Here is a 14,466-nt window from a genome sequence, read left to right as displayed (position 1 = left end):
GCTAAATCATTAGAGCATGCCCTGGGCTACATCTGTGCAAAAATGTGCTGCTTTTAGACGAATTAACGCGAAATATATATATCCTCTACTACATATCCACTTTCAACCCCACATTGATGTAACTGGCGAGTTTGTTTTCCACCCCTGCTACCTTCCGTCCTTCCAGGTGATTGAGGTGGAGTCTGTGGAGGCCGAGGCTAAGACCAAGGAGGTGCGCGTGGACGAGGAGGCTGCCTCCGTCAAGGCCGGCGAGGCCCAGGCTCTGAAGGACGAGTGTGAGAGCGAGCTGGCCGAGGCCATCCCTGCGCTGGAGGCCGCCCGCACCGCCCTGAACACGCTGAAGGTACTATACGCGCCCAATACAACCAGGGCTTTGATTGTATTATATATACATTGTGGTCCCAGAGATAGAAACGGGGGACTGTAGACTAATTCAGGTCAAACCGGGTCGACTGTGGCTCAGGAGGTAGAGCAGGTCGTCCAATGATATCCATGGGTCGGCGGTTCGAATCCCGGCTCCTCCGGGGTCTACATGTTGAAGTGTCCTTGGGGAAGAAGACACTGAACCCCAAATTGCTCCTGATGTGCTGGTTGGTACCTTGCATGGCTTCCGCCGCAATCGGTGTGTGTATGGGTGAATGTAATGCACAATCCATGTAAAAGCGCCCTTGGATAAAGGCGCTATATAAATGCACCATTTACCATTCACCAATGAGTGTCATTGTGGGGATCCTTGACGTGAAAAGGTTGAAGAGCCACCTGTTTAGATTGTGTGACAGGCGGTCTTCTCCTTTTCAGCCGTCAGACGTGACGATAGTGAACCACCTGTTTTAGATTGTGTGACAGGCGGTCTTCTCCTTCCTTTCAGCCGTCAGACGTGACGATAGTGAACCACCTGTTTTAGATTGTGTGACAGGCGGTCTTCTCCTTTTCAGCCGTCAGACGTGACGATAGTGAACCACCTGTTTTAGATTGTGTGACAGGCGGTCTTCTCCTTTTCAGCCGTCAGACGTGACGATAGTGAACCACCTGTTTTAGATTGTGTGACAGGCGGTCTTCTCCTTCCTTTCAGCCGTCAGACGTGACGATAGTGAACCACCTGTTTTAGATTGTGTGACAGGCGGTCTTCTCCTTCCTTTCAGCCGTCAGACGTGACGATAGTGAACCACCTGTTTTAGATTGTGTGACAGGCGGTCTTCTCCTTTTCAGCCGTCAGACGTGACGATAGTGAACCACCTGTTTTAGATTGTGTGACAGGCGGTCTTCTCCTTTTCAGCCGTCAGACGTGACGATAGTGAACCACCTGTTTTAGATTGTGTGACAGGCGGTCTTCTCCTTCCTTTCAGCCGTCAGACGTGACGATAGTGAAGTCCATGACGAACCCTCCAGAAGGGGTGAAGCTGGTCATGGCGGCCGTGTGCGTGATGAAGGACATCAAGCCGGATAAGATCTCTGACCCGTCTGGGACTGGACAGAAGGTTAGTGACCGTACAGTACACTACTACAGTACTACAGTACACTGACCCGTCTGGGACACCAAAAGGGGTTCCCGTACAGAATGGGTTAAAACGTTGCTATCACTTCACATCATTTTGTTTGTTTGTTTCAGATCGTTGACTATTGGGGTCCAAGCAAGAAGCTTCTGGGGGACATGAACTTCCTTCGTGATCTGAAGCATTACGACAAGGATAACATTCCAGTGAGTTCTAATTCCACTTCATTCCTAAACGTCTGTATTAACTATTTATTATTTAATATTATCTGAAACATTACGACAAGGGTAACATTCCAATTCTAATTCCACTTCATTCCTAAACGTCTGTATTTATCTTGTGTTGCTTACCCTAACCCAGTCAGGACAGGAACCCATGTTATACTTTAGCTATTTAAAAATAGCAGATCTACAAGCTCATAGCGTGGCACTCGGTGCCGCGCTATGAGCTTGTACATTTGCTATTTTTGAAAAATCATGCAAATGTGGCGCAGATCTTTGAATATATATTCTTTCAGAGCAAACGAGCTAGTCATACGTATACTATATACATAATCAGTCAAAATAAAATAGCAAGTTGTGCCTGATCTGCTGGGACAGAGTACGTGGTGTGTATATGTATGACTAGCTCTTCACCCAAACTTATATAGATAGAAACTTGAATCATACTTAATAATACTAGGTGTTTATATGCATAAAGTAGGTAGGTAGCAAATAGTTACATCTAAAAATTATACATTTCAAACGTTCCTTCACAGAGATACTGAGATTTGACAGTTTACAGCGGTCGAAAGGACTTGCGCGCTCTGCTTGCGCACTAGTTGGCCATTTATGGCCTACTAGTGTGCAACAAGCAAGTATGCACTCGGCAGAGTGCAGTTCTAGTTACATATATTTTCGGGGGGTCCTAGACATGAAAATGTCTGAGAACCACTGATATAGAAACATCGTTTTTTTTTTCTTCCAGAAAACTGACAGGCATTTGTCAAATCGAACTTAGGTCCAAATGGGTTCAACTAAAGTCTGTCTCTGTCTCTGTCTCTGTCTCTCTCTCTCTCTCTCTCTCTCTCTCTCTCTCTGTCCATATCTCAGGTCCCGGTGATGCAGAAGATTCGCACCAAGTACATGAACAATCCTGACTTTGACCCGAGCAAGGTGGCCAAAGCCTCCTCCGCTGCGGAGGGCCTTTGCAAGTGGATCCAAGCCATGGAAGTGTACGACAGAGTGATAAAGGTACGATGACCTTGAGGCCATGGAAGTGTACGACAGAGTGATAAAGGTACGATGACCTTGAGGCCATGGAAGTGTACGACAGAGTGATAAAGGTACAATGACCTTAGCCATGGAAGTGTACGACAGAGTGATAAAGGTACAATGACCTTGAGGCCATGGAAGTGTACGACAGAGTGATAAAGGTACAATGACCTTAGCCATGGAAGTGTACGACAGAGTGATAAAGGTACAATGACCTTAGCCATGGAAGTGTACGACAGAGTGATAAAGGTACAATGACCTTGAGGCCATGGAAGTGTACGACAGAGTGATAAAGGTACAATGACCTTAGCCATGGAAGTGTACGACAGAGTGATAAAGGTACAATGACCTTAGCCATGGAAGTGTACGACAGAGTGATAAAGGTACAATGACCTTAGCCATGGAAGTGTACGACAGAGTGATAAAGGTACAATGACCTTGAGGCCATGGAAGTGTACGACAGAGTGATAAAGGTACAATGACCTTGAGGCCATGGAAGTGTACGACATAGTGATAAAGGTACAATGACCTTGACCAAGCCATGGAAGTGTACTACAGAGTGATAAAGGTACAATGACCTTAGCCATGGAAGTGTACGACAGAGTGATAAAGGTACGATGACCTTGAGGCCATGGAAGTGTACGACAGAGTGATAAAGGTACGATGACCTTGAGGCCATGGAAGTGTACGACAGAGTGATAAAGGTACAATGACCTTAGCCATGGAAGTGTACGACAGAGTGATAAAGGTACAATGACCTTAGCCATGGAAGTGTACGACAGAGTGATAAAGGTACAATGACCTTAGCCATGGAAGTGTACGACAGAGTGATAAAGGTACAATGACCTTAGCCATGGAAGTGTACGACAGAGTGATAAAGGTACAATGACCTTAGCCATGGAAGTGTACGACAGAGTGATAAAGGTACAATGACCTTAGCCATGGAAGTGTACGACAGAGTGATAAAGGTACAATGACCTTAGCCATGGAAGTGTACGACAGAGTGATAAAGGTACAATGACCTTAGCCATGGAAGTGTACGACAGAGTGATAAAGGTACAATGACCTTGACCAAGCCATGGAAGTGTACTACAGAGTGATAAAGGTACAAATGACCTTGAGGCCGACACATGGCAGGACAAAAGTGACGTCAACAGCTATAACGATCTGTCTCGGAAGGTCTTCTCAAACTGTGATATCTCAACAATAATGAGGTGTAATAATAATAATGAATGAAAAAATCTTTTTTTTTTTATTCATGTTAGCTTTTTTGTTTGTTGAGAAAGTGTCTTGGTCCACGCACTTGGCACGTCTGTCAGAAAGACACCCGTGGCTTGTGTGTTCGGTGCCACTCAAAGTGAGGGAAGCCCTCGCCCCTATACGGTCTGGCAGTGGCGTGCACAGACATTTAGAGGGGCAGGTGCTCAAGTGAAAAAAGGGCACCTTGTGCAGCGCATTTTGGTGCTTAAGCTATTGAAAAATAGCAGATCTACAAGCTCATAGCGCGCCACCGAGTGGCGCGCTACGAGCTTGTAGGTCTGCTATTTTATTTATTTATCGAAGAACCACTGAGATAGAAACATAGCTTTAGATTGTGGGGGCTTAAATAATACAGTAGAAGCGTTTTCTATCAAGATTTGATCAATGTCACCGCTTGGTCCACACGCTACAAATTAAGAAAAAAAAAAAAACTTTATTTTTATTTTTATTTTTTTAAGAGCACATTGCCAAAAGGGCAGGGGGTGCTCTAGCACCCCCTAGTGTCTATCTGTGCACGCCACTGCGGTCTGGCAGAAGCCCGAAATCACGCCTGATTTCACCCATGATGCAGTGTTGTTTTTGGCAGCAAATTTCTATTTTAGTTTTAGTCATAGTCTCTTGAATAGCTTTCACTTCGTTTTAGTCACATTTTAGTCACCTGGAATGTTCTAGAGTTTAGTCTAGTTTTAGTCGACTAAATGTCATGCGATTTTAGTCGACTAAATCTACAGTTGATTTAGTCGACTAAAATGTGTTTTGACAGGCCTTGATGTCGTTGTAATGACATATTTTACACTTTGGTTGCATGCTGAAAATAGCAGATATACAATCTCACAATGCGACGCGTTGTGAGATTGTATATCTGCTATTTTCAGCATGCAACCCAGCATAAAACTGGATCTCTTGTCCACTAGTCCCTTCCTAACATTTTAGTCTAGTTTTTATTTGTTGACGAAATTGTCAGTATATTTAGTCTTAGTTTTAGTCATCATAGATTCGTTTTTATTTAGTTTTAGTCAGTGAAAAAAGATAGTCGACGAACATTTTTCGTCGCTTTCTTTCTTCCAGGTGGTGGCGCCGAAGAAGGACAGCCTAGCGGAGGCCCAGCGCTCGCTGGCCTCCACCATGGCCCTGCTGGAGCAGAAGAGGGCCGAGCTGAGCCAGGTGGAGGACCACCTGGCCTCGCTGAGGAGGACCCTGGAGGAGAAGACGGAGGAGAAGGCCCAGCTGGAGCATCACGTGGAGCTGTGTGCCCAGAAGCTGCAGAGGGCAGAGAAGCTGATCCTCAGCCTGGGTGGAGAGAAGACCAGGTGAGAAGCTCTGATAGTTGCACCACTCGGTTCACACAGGTGTTTCGGAATTACGTCACATGGCAGCCAAGTCTATGGACTTTTAATGTTTGTTTAGAGCACTTACAGAGAGAGAATTACAAGGCAGACTCCCCTCACTTCACACGATTGTGTGCTTTTGAGGGGCGCTAGCCCCTCCTATATTTTTGTCCTTACCTCGTGTCACATTTGCCATTGACAATGAATGGAGAATTCACGTCATATGTTGACGAGCAAATCAGCTATTTTTGTCCTATACACAAAGATTACATTCCCATTAACAATGAGTAAGTGCGCCCCCTCACTTCACATGGGTGTGATTTTCTATGTGCAGATGGTCTGAAGAGGCAGAGGAGCTCCAGAGCACCTACGACAACCTGACCGGAGACGTGCTCATCTCTGCAGGCGTCCTCGCCTACCTGGGAGCCTTCACCGCTGGCTTCAGACAGGACTGCACCAAGCTGTGGACCGGACTCTGCCAGGTGAGGAATGCACCACACTGTGGACCGGACTCTGACCGGACTCTGCCAGTTAGTCAGTTAAGCCAGTTATTAAAGCTCAAGTCATTTCGCACGCGACCCAAACTAGTGAAAATAGCTTGTAGTTTGGCTATATTCACTACTTGATATGATATGATATAGTACTTTATTGTCAGTTCGCACTGAAATTTGTCTTGCGGCCCAGCGGCCTTGTATGCAACACATATACACACATTTGACATAACACAAAAACATAAATAAAAATACAGTTACATACAGTACATAGAGACATAAGGGCACAGAGAATTGTCCACAACTCAGTCTAGTCCTGGCCAAAAACCTGATTAAGCCTCAAAGTCGACTGATGGAAAACAGACTTCAGTCTGACCTTATTGTATGCTGGAACACCATATCTCCTTCCTGAAGGCAGCAACCTATACTCTCCATACAAAACATGGCTAGTATTAGGGGTGATATTCCTTGCTAACCTTAGGATGCTGTTATCATACGTGGATGTATAGATTCTCTGAAGTGGTTGTCCAACAATCTTTGAACACATTTTTAGTTTAGTTGTTGCAGCATTTGTGACATTGAGGCTACAGACAAACATCCATACCAGGTGGTACTACAGTACTGAAGAACACTCATAATAACAGTGAGTGTGGAAATATAGTGGCCCTCTGGTGTGAGCGTGGAAATATAGTGGCCCTCTGGAGTGAGTGTGGAGATATAGTGGCCCTCTGGAGTGAGTGTGGAGATATAGTGGCCCTCTGGAGTGAGTGTGGAGATATAGTGGCCCTCTGGAGTGAGTGTGGAGATATAGTGGCCCTCTGGTGTGAGTGTGGAGATATAGTGGCCCTCTGGTGTGAGTGTGGAGATATAGTGGCCCTCTGGTGTGAGTGTGGAGATATAGTGGCCCTCTGGTGTGAGTGTGGAAATATAGTGGCCCTCTGGAGTGAGTGTGGAGATATAGTGGCCCTCTGGTGTGAGTGTGGAGATATAGTGGCCCTCTGGTGTGAGTTTGGAAATATAGTGGCCCTCTGGAGTGAGTGTGGAGATATAGTGGCCCTCTGATGTGAGTGTGGAGATATAGTGGCCCTCTGGAGTGAGTGTGGAGATATAGTGGCCCTCTGGAGTGAGTGTGGAGATATAGTGGCCCTCTGGTGTGAGTGTGGAACTATAGTGGCCCTCTGGAGTGAGTGTGGAGATATAGTGGCCCTCTGGAGTGAGTGTGAAGATATAGTGGCCCTCTGGAGTGAGTGTGGAGATATAGTGGCCCTCTGGAGTGAGTGTGGAGATATAGTGGCCCATCGTCAAAGTTTCCCACCCCTGCTCTAATCCCACCTCATTAATTTGACATAAACGTAGAGTTTCTTCCCGTTGCTCTTCCTCCGTCCAGTCCAGGAACATCCCGTCGTCCGATGACTTCTCCCTCAGTAAGACCCTGGGTGACCCCATCAAGATCAGAGCGTGGAACATCGCAGGCCTCCCCACCGACACCTTCTCCATAGACAACGGCGTTATTGTCACCAATTCACGTCGATGGTGAGTCCTCTCCCAAGAGATCTATCACGACAACATACTTCCCATTTAGGCCTGAGCAAAGATTTGAATTAAAAACATTCGCTCTGAAAGAATATATATTCAAACTTCAAATTTGCACCACATTTTTACGATTTTTCAAAAATAGCAGACCTACAAGCTCGTGGCGCGCCACTCAGTGGCGCGCTATGAGCTTGTAGATCTCGGGGCGCTGTGGGTGCTGGCGGCGTGTTTCCTCCTCCACATCATCAGTGCCCATACCCGAAGGCGGGGTTGGCAAAAGGGCCTTTCTGTGTGGAGTTTGCATGTTCTCCCCGTGTCCCCTAGGGTAGGTACCCTCACAAAAACATGCAGTAATCCTGTTCTCTAAACTGCCTCCCCCTGGCCAGCCGGGGCGCCTGATGGAGGGGAAAGGAACTGGTTGGAATAACGTGTTCCTTCCACGCGCTACGTCCAACCAGGGAAACTCCCCCCTGTCAGGTGTAAAGGAGCAACTTGGACACTCAAGCATGAAGGAAGCATGAGTTAAGTCCGTTGCTCTCCCCAGGTTGGTGGAGGGTGTGTAGAGCCCAGGATCACATTAGATGATTGACACAGGGGTGAAAAATGGGTTACAAAAACGTGGGATAAAAAATATATATATATAAAAAAAATCTCTATATAGTACTCATTGGTATATACTAGTCTTTGTTCAGTAACAGGAGTCTCCATTTCTGTCCAGCTTTTTATTAAACAGAAAATGCAATTTCGGCATACCAATTTTGTCCAATCAGGATAGAGAACGCAGACCAGATACAGATTAAACAAGTGGAATTGATGACACAAAGAAATGAGCAGACAATATTGGAGCTCAAACAATACACAAATTAACCTGATAAATGGCTACTATTTGACTACCCTGTACATCCTGGTTCTCTAACATCTCAATGTCATAAAAAACTAAGCTTCAAACCTTCCAGAACAAACTAATCCGACTCCTTCTAGGCCTAGGGCCCATGACCCACCTGTATGCAACACATTATGATGGCATAGGATGGCTCCGGGTAGAAGACAGAGTCAAGCAGTTGAAAATGGGACATTTGACATTCAAAATTGTAAACGCAGCTCTGCCCTCCATGCCCTCAGTGCCCATTTACTTGACTGATTACCTCACAAAGGTGAGCAACTCCCACTACACACTAAGAGGGAGCATAAATAATGATCTGGTGCCACCCACATTTAGAACAAATATGGGTAAATTCACTTTCCACAGCACTGCCACTCGGGTGGCACCACTTCACTTACTATCACTTACCCTACCTATTAAAGTACATTTTTATACCAATACATTTACTCAAGTAAATGTAGAATTGCAGACATTTACCTGTAACGTAGAGTACTTCTACATTGCATGCAGTTGGCCTATTGAAAAGGGAACCCCTTTTGGTGTAAGCATTATGTTATGCTTTAGCTATTGAAAAATAGCAGATCTACAAGCTCATAGCGCGCCACCGAGTGGCGCGCAACGAGCTTGTAAGTCTGCTATTTTTGAAAAATTGAAGAACGACCGACATAGAAACATAGCTTTTTCAGAAAACTGTCAGGATTTAGAAGACTTTTATAGAATCGTTCCCAGGTCAAAATGGGTTAAAATGTGAGCACCTTTTTCCACCACTGTTTCAAACCACCACCTCCTGACTGACTCTCCGTCCGTCCGTCCAGGCCTCTGATGATCGACCCTCAGGGCCAGGCCAACAAGTGGGTGAAGAACTCGGAGAGGGAGAACAACCTGAGTCTGATCAAGCTGACGGACCCCGACTACATGAGGACTCTGGAGAACTGCGTCCAGTTCGGGACGCCCCTGCTGCTGGAGAACGTAGGGGAGGAGCTGGACCCGTCGATGGAATCACTGCTGACCAAGCAGACCTTCAAACAAGGTGAACACTACCTGTTTTCATTCAGGCGGTATGGAGTGCATCAGACTGGGAGTGATGGAGTACTGTATTGTACTGTTTGTTTTCATTCAGGCATGTGTGTGGAGTAGGGCTTTAAGCAACTAGTCGACTATTCAACTAGTCGACTAGTAAATCCACTAGACGACCTTGTTGGTACTATAGTTGACTAGTTGATAAAGTCAGCTAGAATGCAATATTATAGTCACCAATGTTCACAGTTCTTAAAAAGTACACACATTAGTATATATATTTTTTTATTTTAGTAGTTAAACAACTAGTCGACTAGTAAACTAGACAACTAGTCAAGAAGTCAACTAGTAAAAATCACTAGAAGTGAAAGCCCCAGTGTGGAGTGCATCAGACTGGAAGACAGTGTGATTACTGTACTGTTTGTTTTTCCTCCAGGCGGTGTGGAGTTCATCAGACTGGGAGACAGTGTGATTACTGTACTGTTTGTTTTCCTCCAGGCGGTGTGGAGTGCATCAGACTCGGGGACAGTGTGATTCAGTACTGTACTGTTTGTTTTCCTCCAGGCGGTGTGGAGTGCATCAGACTCGGGGACAGTGTGATTCAGTACTGTACTGTTTGTTTTCCTCCAGGCGGTGTGGAGTGCATCAGACTCGGGGACAGTGTGATTCAGTACTGTACTGTTTGTTTTCCTCCAGGCGGTGTGGAGTGCATCAGACTCGGGGACAGTGTGATTCAGTACTGTACTGTTTGTTTTCCTCCAGGCGGTGTGGAGTGCATCAGACTCGGGGACAGCGTGATCGAGTACTCCAGTGACTTCCGGTTCTACATTACCACCAAGCTGCGTAACCCCCACTACCTCCCCGAGCTGGCCACCAAGGTGTCCCTGCTCAACTTCATGATCACCCCCGAGGGCCTGGAGGACCAGCTCCTGGGCATCGTGGTCGCCAAGGAGAGGTAGGTACAGTAGGTACAGTAGTAGGACCTAGCTCCTGGGCATCGTGGTCGCCAAGGAGAGGTAGGTACAGTAGTAGGACGAGTGAGCGTTTTTCCTTGCCATTCTTCATTCTTGTACAAAAGCATTATTCAACCTCAAAAAGTAGGATTTTCTTTTTTTTTATCCGAAAAGGTAGCGCATCCAAAATTTTAAATGAACGCTCATACTGTAGCTGAAACGCGTAAGCGTTCCTTTTTGGTGTATGCCGATAAAAAAGTGGAAATGTGCGTACATTTATTAAAATAATTAGATTATTTTTTTAAATTCCTACTTTTTGATGTATACGTCTAGCACTAAACTGAAAACCATCACTGATGCGCAACCGGACTGCGAAGATGAATATCCTTCGGGACAATAAAGATTATTACTCTGGATGATGTATTTCTTCCTGTCTGTGTTCCAGGCCAGAGTTGGAAGAAGAGCGCAACGCCCTGATCGTGCAGTCTGCGGCCAACAAGAAGCAGCTGAAGGACATCGAGGACCAGATCCTGGACCTGCTGCAGGCCTCCGAGGGCAACATCCTGGAGGACGAGAGCGCCATCCACATCCTGGACTCCGCCAAGATCATGTCCAACGAGATCTCCAAGAAGCAACAGGTACAAAGGGATCATCATGTCCAACGAGATCTCTAATTAACAGCAGGTCTGTCTGTCGGCTGGGCTAATGACCAAAGATCATGTCCCAACGAGATCTCTAATTAACAGCAGGTCTGTCTGTCTGCTGGGCTAATGAACAAAGATCATGTCCCAATGAGATCTCTAAGAAACAGCAGGTCTGTAACTGTTTTTTAAACCACCACCATCAACAGGTGGCTGAGAAAACAGAGCTGAAGATAGCCGAGTCCAGAGAAGGCTACCGGGCCGTGGCCAAGCACTCGTCCATCCTGTTCTTCAGCATCGCCGACCTGGCCAACATCGACCCCATGTATCAGTACTCCCTCAGCTGGTTCCAGAACCTCTACGTCAACTCCATCCAGGACAGGCGAGTGAAATATAACTCATTCTGAACAACACCTAGAATACAGTGTCAGGCCTAAATGTGAATAATAATAATGATATTGTCACGTGGTTTTGTTCAGTAACAAGTCCAGGATCCTGGAGAAGAGGCTGCGATACCTGATGGATTACTTCACGTACAACCTGTACTGTAACGTGTGTCGCTCTCTGTTCGAGAAGGACAAGCTGCTCTTCTCCTTCCTGCTCTGTTCCAACCTCCTACTGTAAGTATACTGTACTTATACAACCTCCTACGCTAAGTATACTGTACTTATACAACATGACAGTTTAAAGTAACTACGTACTTTTTCTTAAGTACTGCACTTAAGTACAATTTTGAGGTATTTGTACTTTACTTGAGTATTTCCAATTTCCAATACTTTTACTTCTACTCCACTACATCAAATATTGTACTGTAACATGTATAGTCTGGTATAGGACTATTTCTTTCATGTCTTTTATTTTTCCTGTGATGATATTGTATTTGTGTTGTTGCTTTTACCCGTGATTATATTGAATCTTGTTGTTATTCTTCATGTCATGTCTATGAATTGATTGCATAGGGCCTAAATGGAAACAAGGATCGCAAGGATGTTTTTTTTTTTTTGTGCTATCCCTTTTGGACTGAAGTATTCAATCAATCAATCAATCAATCAATCAATCAAATGAGTTAGTATTGATGTTTTTTTTGTTTTCTTGTTGGGCTGTGTAAAATGGAATGGCCTTCCTCTGCATATAAGGGAATGTGCTACATTTTCCTCTTTTAAATACAATCTGAAAAAATGGTTGCTTGAAAAACAAAGCTGCAACCATTCATGATTATTTTAGGTGTATTTATTTTGTATGCTGTGTTAGAGTGATTATTAGAGTAAACCTACACTAATAATTGTTTTATCTAATAGTTTAATATTTTCTTATTTCTTATTCTTTACTAGTCTTATTACATTTGAAATGTACTAGGTATTTGTATGCTATGTCCTGTACGTCAGTCCTGTTTGTATTGTTTGATGTTTGATGTCTGGGGACTGCAGATGGATATGAGCAAGTCTTGCTAAATCTGGTATATTTACACTGTATTTTTAATGTAATGTTCATCAATATACACTGTCCCGACCAAATAAACGAATAAAGTAAGTAAGGTTTTTTCATACAGGGCGAAGCAGGAGATTGCGTACGCTGACTTCATGTTCCTGCTGACGGGAGGAGTGGGCCTGGAGAACAGCACCCCCAACCCGGACCCCACATGGCTTCAGGACCGCAGCTGGGACGAGATCTGCAGAGCCTCCGATATGCTGCCTGGCCTGCAGGGAATAAAGTAAAGTAGATCTGTAGAACCAGCGACACACTGCCAGGATTACAGTAGATCATTGACACTGGGTGAAAAAGATGGGTTGCAAAATTGTGGGATAAAAATGTGTACGGTGCTTGAGTAAATGCACTTACAGTAGTTGCTTTCCACGCCTGCCTTTCCCCGTCCCAGAGAGGCGCTGGTGGAGTCCGCGGAGGGCTTCAGGGCCATCTACGACAGCACGGAGCCCTACAACAGCCGCCTGCCGGCGCCGTGGTGCGAGCGCCTCAACGACCTGCAGAAGATGGTCGTCTACCGCTGCCTGCGGCCCGACAAGGTCACGCCGGCCGTCGCCAACTACGTGACCAACAAGCTGGGCAAGAAGTTTGTGGAGCCGCCGCCCTTTGACCTAAGCAAGAGTTACCTGGACTCCAACTGCACCGTCCCTCTGGTGTTTGTGCTGTCACCGGGAGCCGACCCCATGGCTAGTAAGTGTTGTATGACCAGTATATTATATACTGTGCTGCGGTTTCAAATCAATCAATCAATCGACATACATGTCCGTCTCCTTCTCCAGGTTTGCTCAAGTTTGCCCACGTCAAGAGGATGGCCAGTTCCAAGTTCCAGGTCATCTCCCTGGGGCAGGACCAGGGTCCCATCGCTGCCCGGCTGATCGCGGCCGCCATGAAGGAGGGCACGTGGGTATGTCTGCAGAACTGCCACCTGGCCGTGTCCTGGATGCCCACGCTGGAGAAGATCTGCGAGGACTTCAGTCCCGACCGATGCCACCCGGACTTCCGCCTCTGGCTCACCAGCTACCCCTCGCCCAAGGCAAGAAGGACACAATGAAGTGCAGGCTGCAGCCATAAGGGGCTGTAGCCCGGCCCAGCCTGTACCCATGATGTCTGGTCTAGAGGGGCATGTGCCGCTGGAAGCGGTGGATCCTATTGGTTCACCGATCTGAGCGTTTTGTAGTTTGTGTAGTTTTTGTGTAGTTTCCACTAACAGCCTCCATGTTTGTAGTTTCCACTAACAGCCTCCATGTTTGTAGTTTCCACTAACAGCCTCCATGTTTGTAGTTTCCACTAACAGCCTCCGTGTTTGTAGTTTCCACTAACAGCCTCCATGTTTGTAGTTTCCACTAACAGCCTCCATGTTTGTAGTTTCCACTAACAGCCTCCGTGTTTGTAGTTTCCACTAACAGCCTCCGTGTTTGTAGTTTCCACTAACAGCCTCCATGTTTGTAGTTCCCAGTGGCCATCCTGCAGAACGGTGTGAAGATGACCAACGAGCCCCCTACTGGCCTCAGACTCAACCTACTGCAGTCGTACCAAACGGATCCCGTTTCTGATTCACACTTCTTCCATAACTGCCCCAGCAAGGAGCATGTGAGTAGCAGGCCTGTCACAGTTATAATCAATTACAATTAATTACAATTTATTGTCTAATCTAATCAATTATTAGAGATAATCACGATTATTCTTGCATAATCGTCAATCGTTTCCACGTTGAAAAATGTCCATATATTTTCAAACATGGTTTAGAAATAGTTTACATAGCTTACGCCTTACAGCGTGTTGTAATCAACTCTTTCCGCTATTTCAAGTACCGTAATTTCTGGACTATAAGCCGCACCTGAATATAAGCTGCACCAGCCAAATTTAGGGAAAATCCCATATACAAGCCGCACCAGACTATAAGCCGCACCGGACTATAAGCCGCAGCTACGTTAGCTCAGAGCCTGAGATGGCTCTGCGTTAGCTGTAAAAATCCATAGATTAGCCGCACCGTTGTATAAGCCGCAGGGTTCAAATCATGGGTAAAAAGCCGCGGCTTATAGTCCGGAAATTACGGTATATGAAATTATTACATTTGTCAGTAATTTCTTTGTATATTCAAGTCATTTGTCATATATGCCCTGTGCAATTCA

The 14,466-nt window shown here is 45.7% G+C and overlaps 1 protein-coding gene across 1 annotated transcript in view; it reads left to right on the top strand.

Moving 5' to 3' along the window:
* The window catches only part of dnah12 (dynein, axonemal, heavy chain 12), a gene marked incomplete at both ends in the record, with an annotated part of 98,471 nt that overhangs the window by 71,221 nt on the left and 12,784 nt on the right, over window positions 1-14,466 (top strand). The window contains 16 exons of the mRNA XM_083794570.1: window positions 167-343; window positions 1,347-1,478; window positions 1,610-1,699; window positions 2,585-2,725; window positions 5,075-5,316; window positions 5,669-5,816; window positions 7,213-7,358; window positions 9,057-9,271; window positions 10,021-10,213; window positions 10,657-10,849; window positions 11,062-11,234; window positions 11,332-11,472; window positions 12,402-12,563; window positions 12,729-13,024; window positions 13,114-13,367; window positions 13,784-13,924. Coding sequence (XP_083650696.1) covers window positions 167-343; window positions 1,347-1,478; window positions 1,610-1,699; window positions 2,585-2,725; window positions 5,075-5,316; window positions 5,669-5,816; window positions 7,213-7,358; window positions 9,057-9,271; window positions 10,021-10,213; window positions 10,657-10,849; window positions 11,062-11,234; window positions 11,332-11,472; window positions 12,402-12,563; window positions 12,729-13,024; window positions 13,114-13,367; window positions 13,784-13,924 — 2,844 coding nt within the window. The remainder of the gene's footprint in view (window positions 1-166; window positions 344-1,346; window positions 1,479-1,609; window positions 1,700-2,584; window positions 2,726-5,074; window positions 5,317-5,668; window positions 5,817-7,212; window positions 7,359-9,056; window positions 9,272-10,020; window positions 10,214-10,656; window positions 10,850-11,061; window positions 11,235-11,331; window positions 11,473-12,401; window positions 12,564-12,728; window positions 13,025-13,113; window positions 13,368-13,783; window positions 13,925-14,466) is intronic.

The sequence above is a fragment of the Protomyctophum parallelum genome, assembly GCF_964188405.1.
Source record: "Protomyctophum parallelum genome assembly, chromosome: 22".
Lineage (NCBI taxonomy): Eukaryota > Metazoa > Chordata > Actinopteri > Myctophiformes > Myctophidae > Protomyctophum > Protomyctophum parallelum.
Note: the sequence above shows the minus strand (reverse complement) of the source record. Positions and strands in the feature narration are given on the sequence as shown.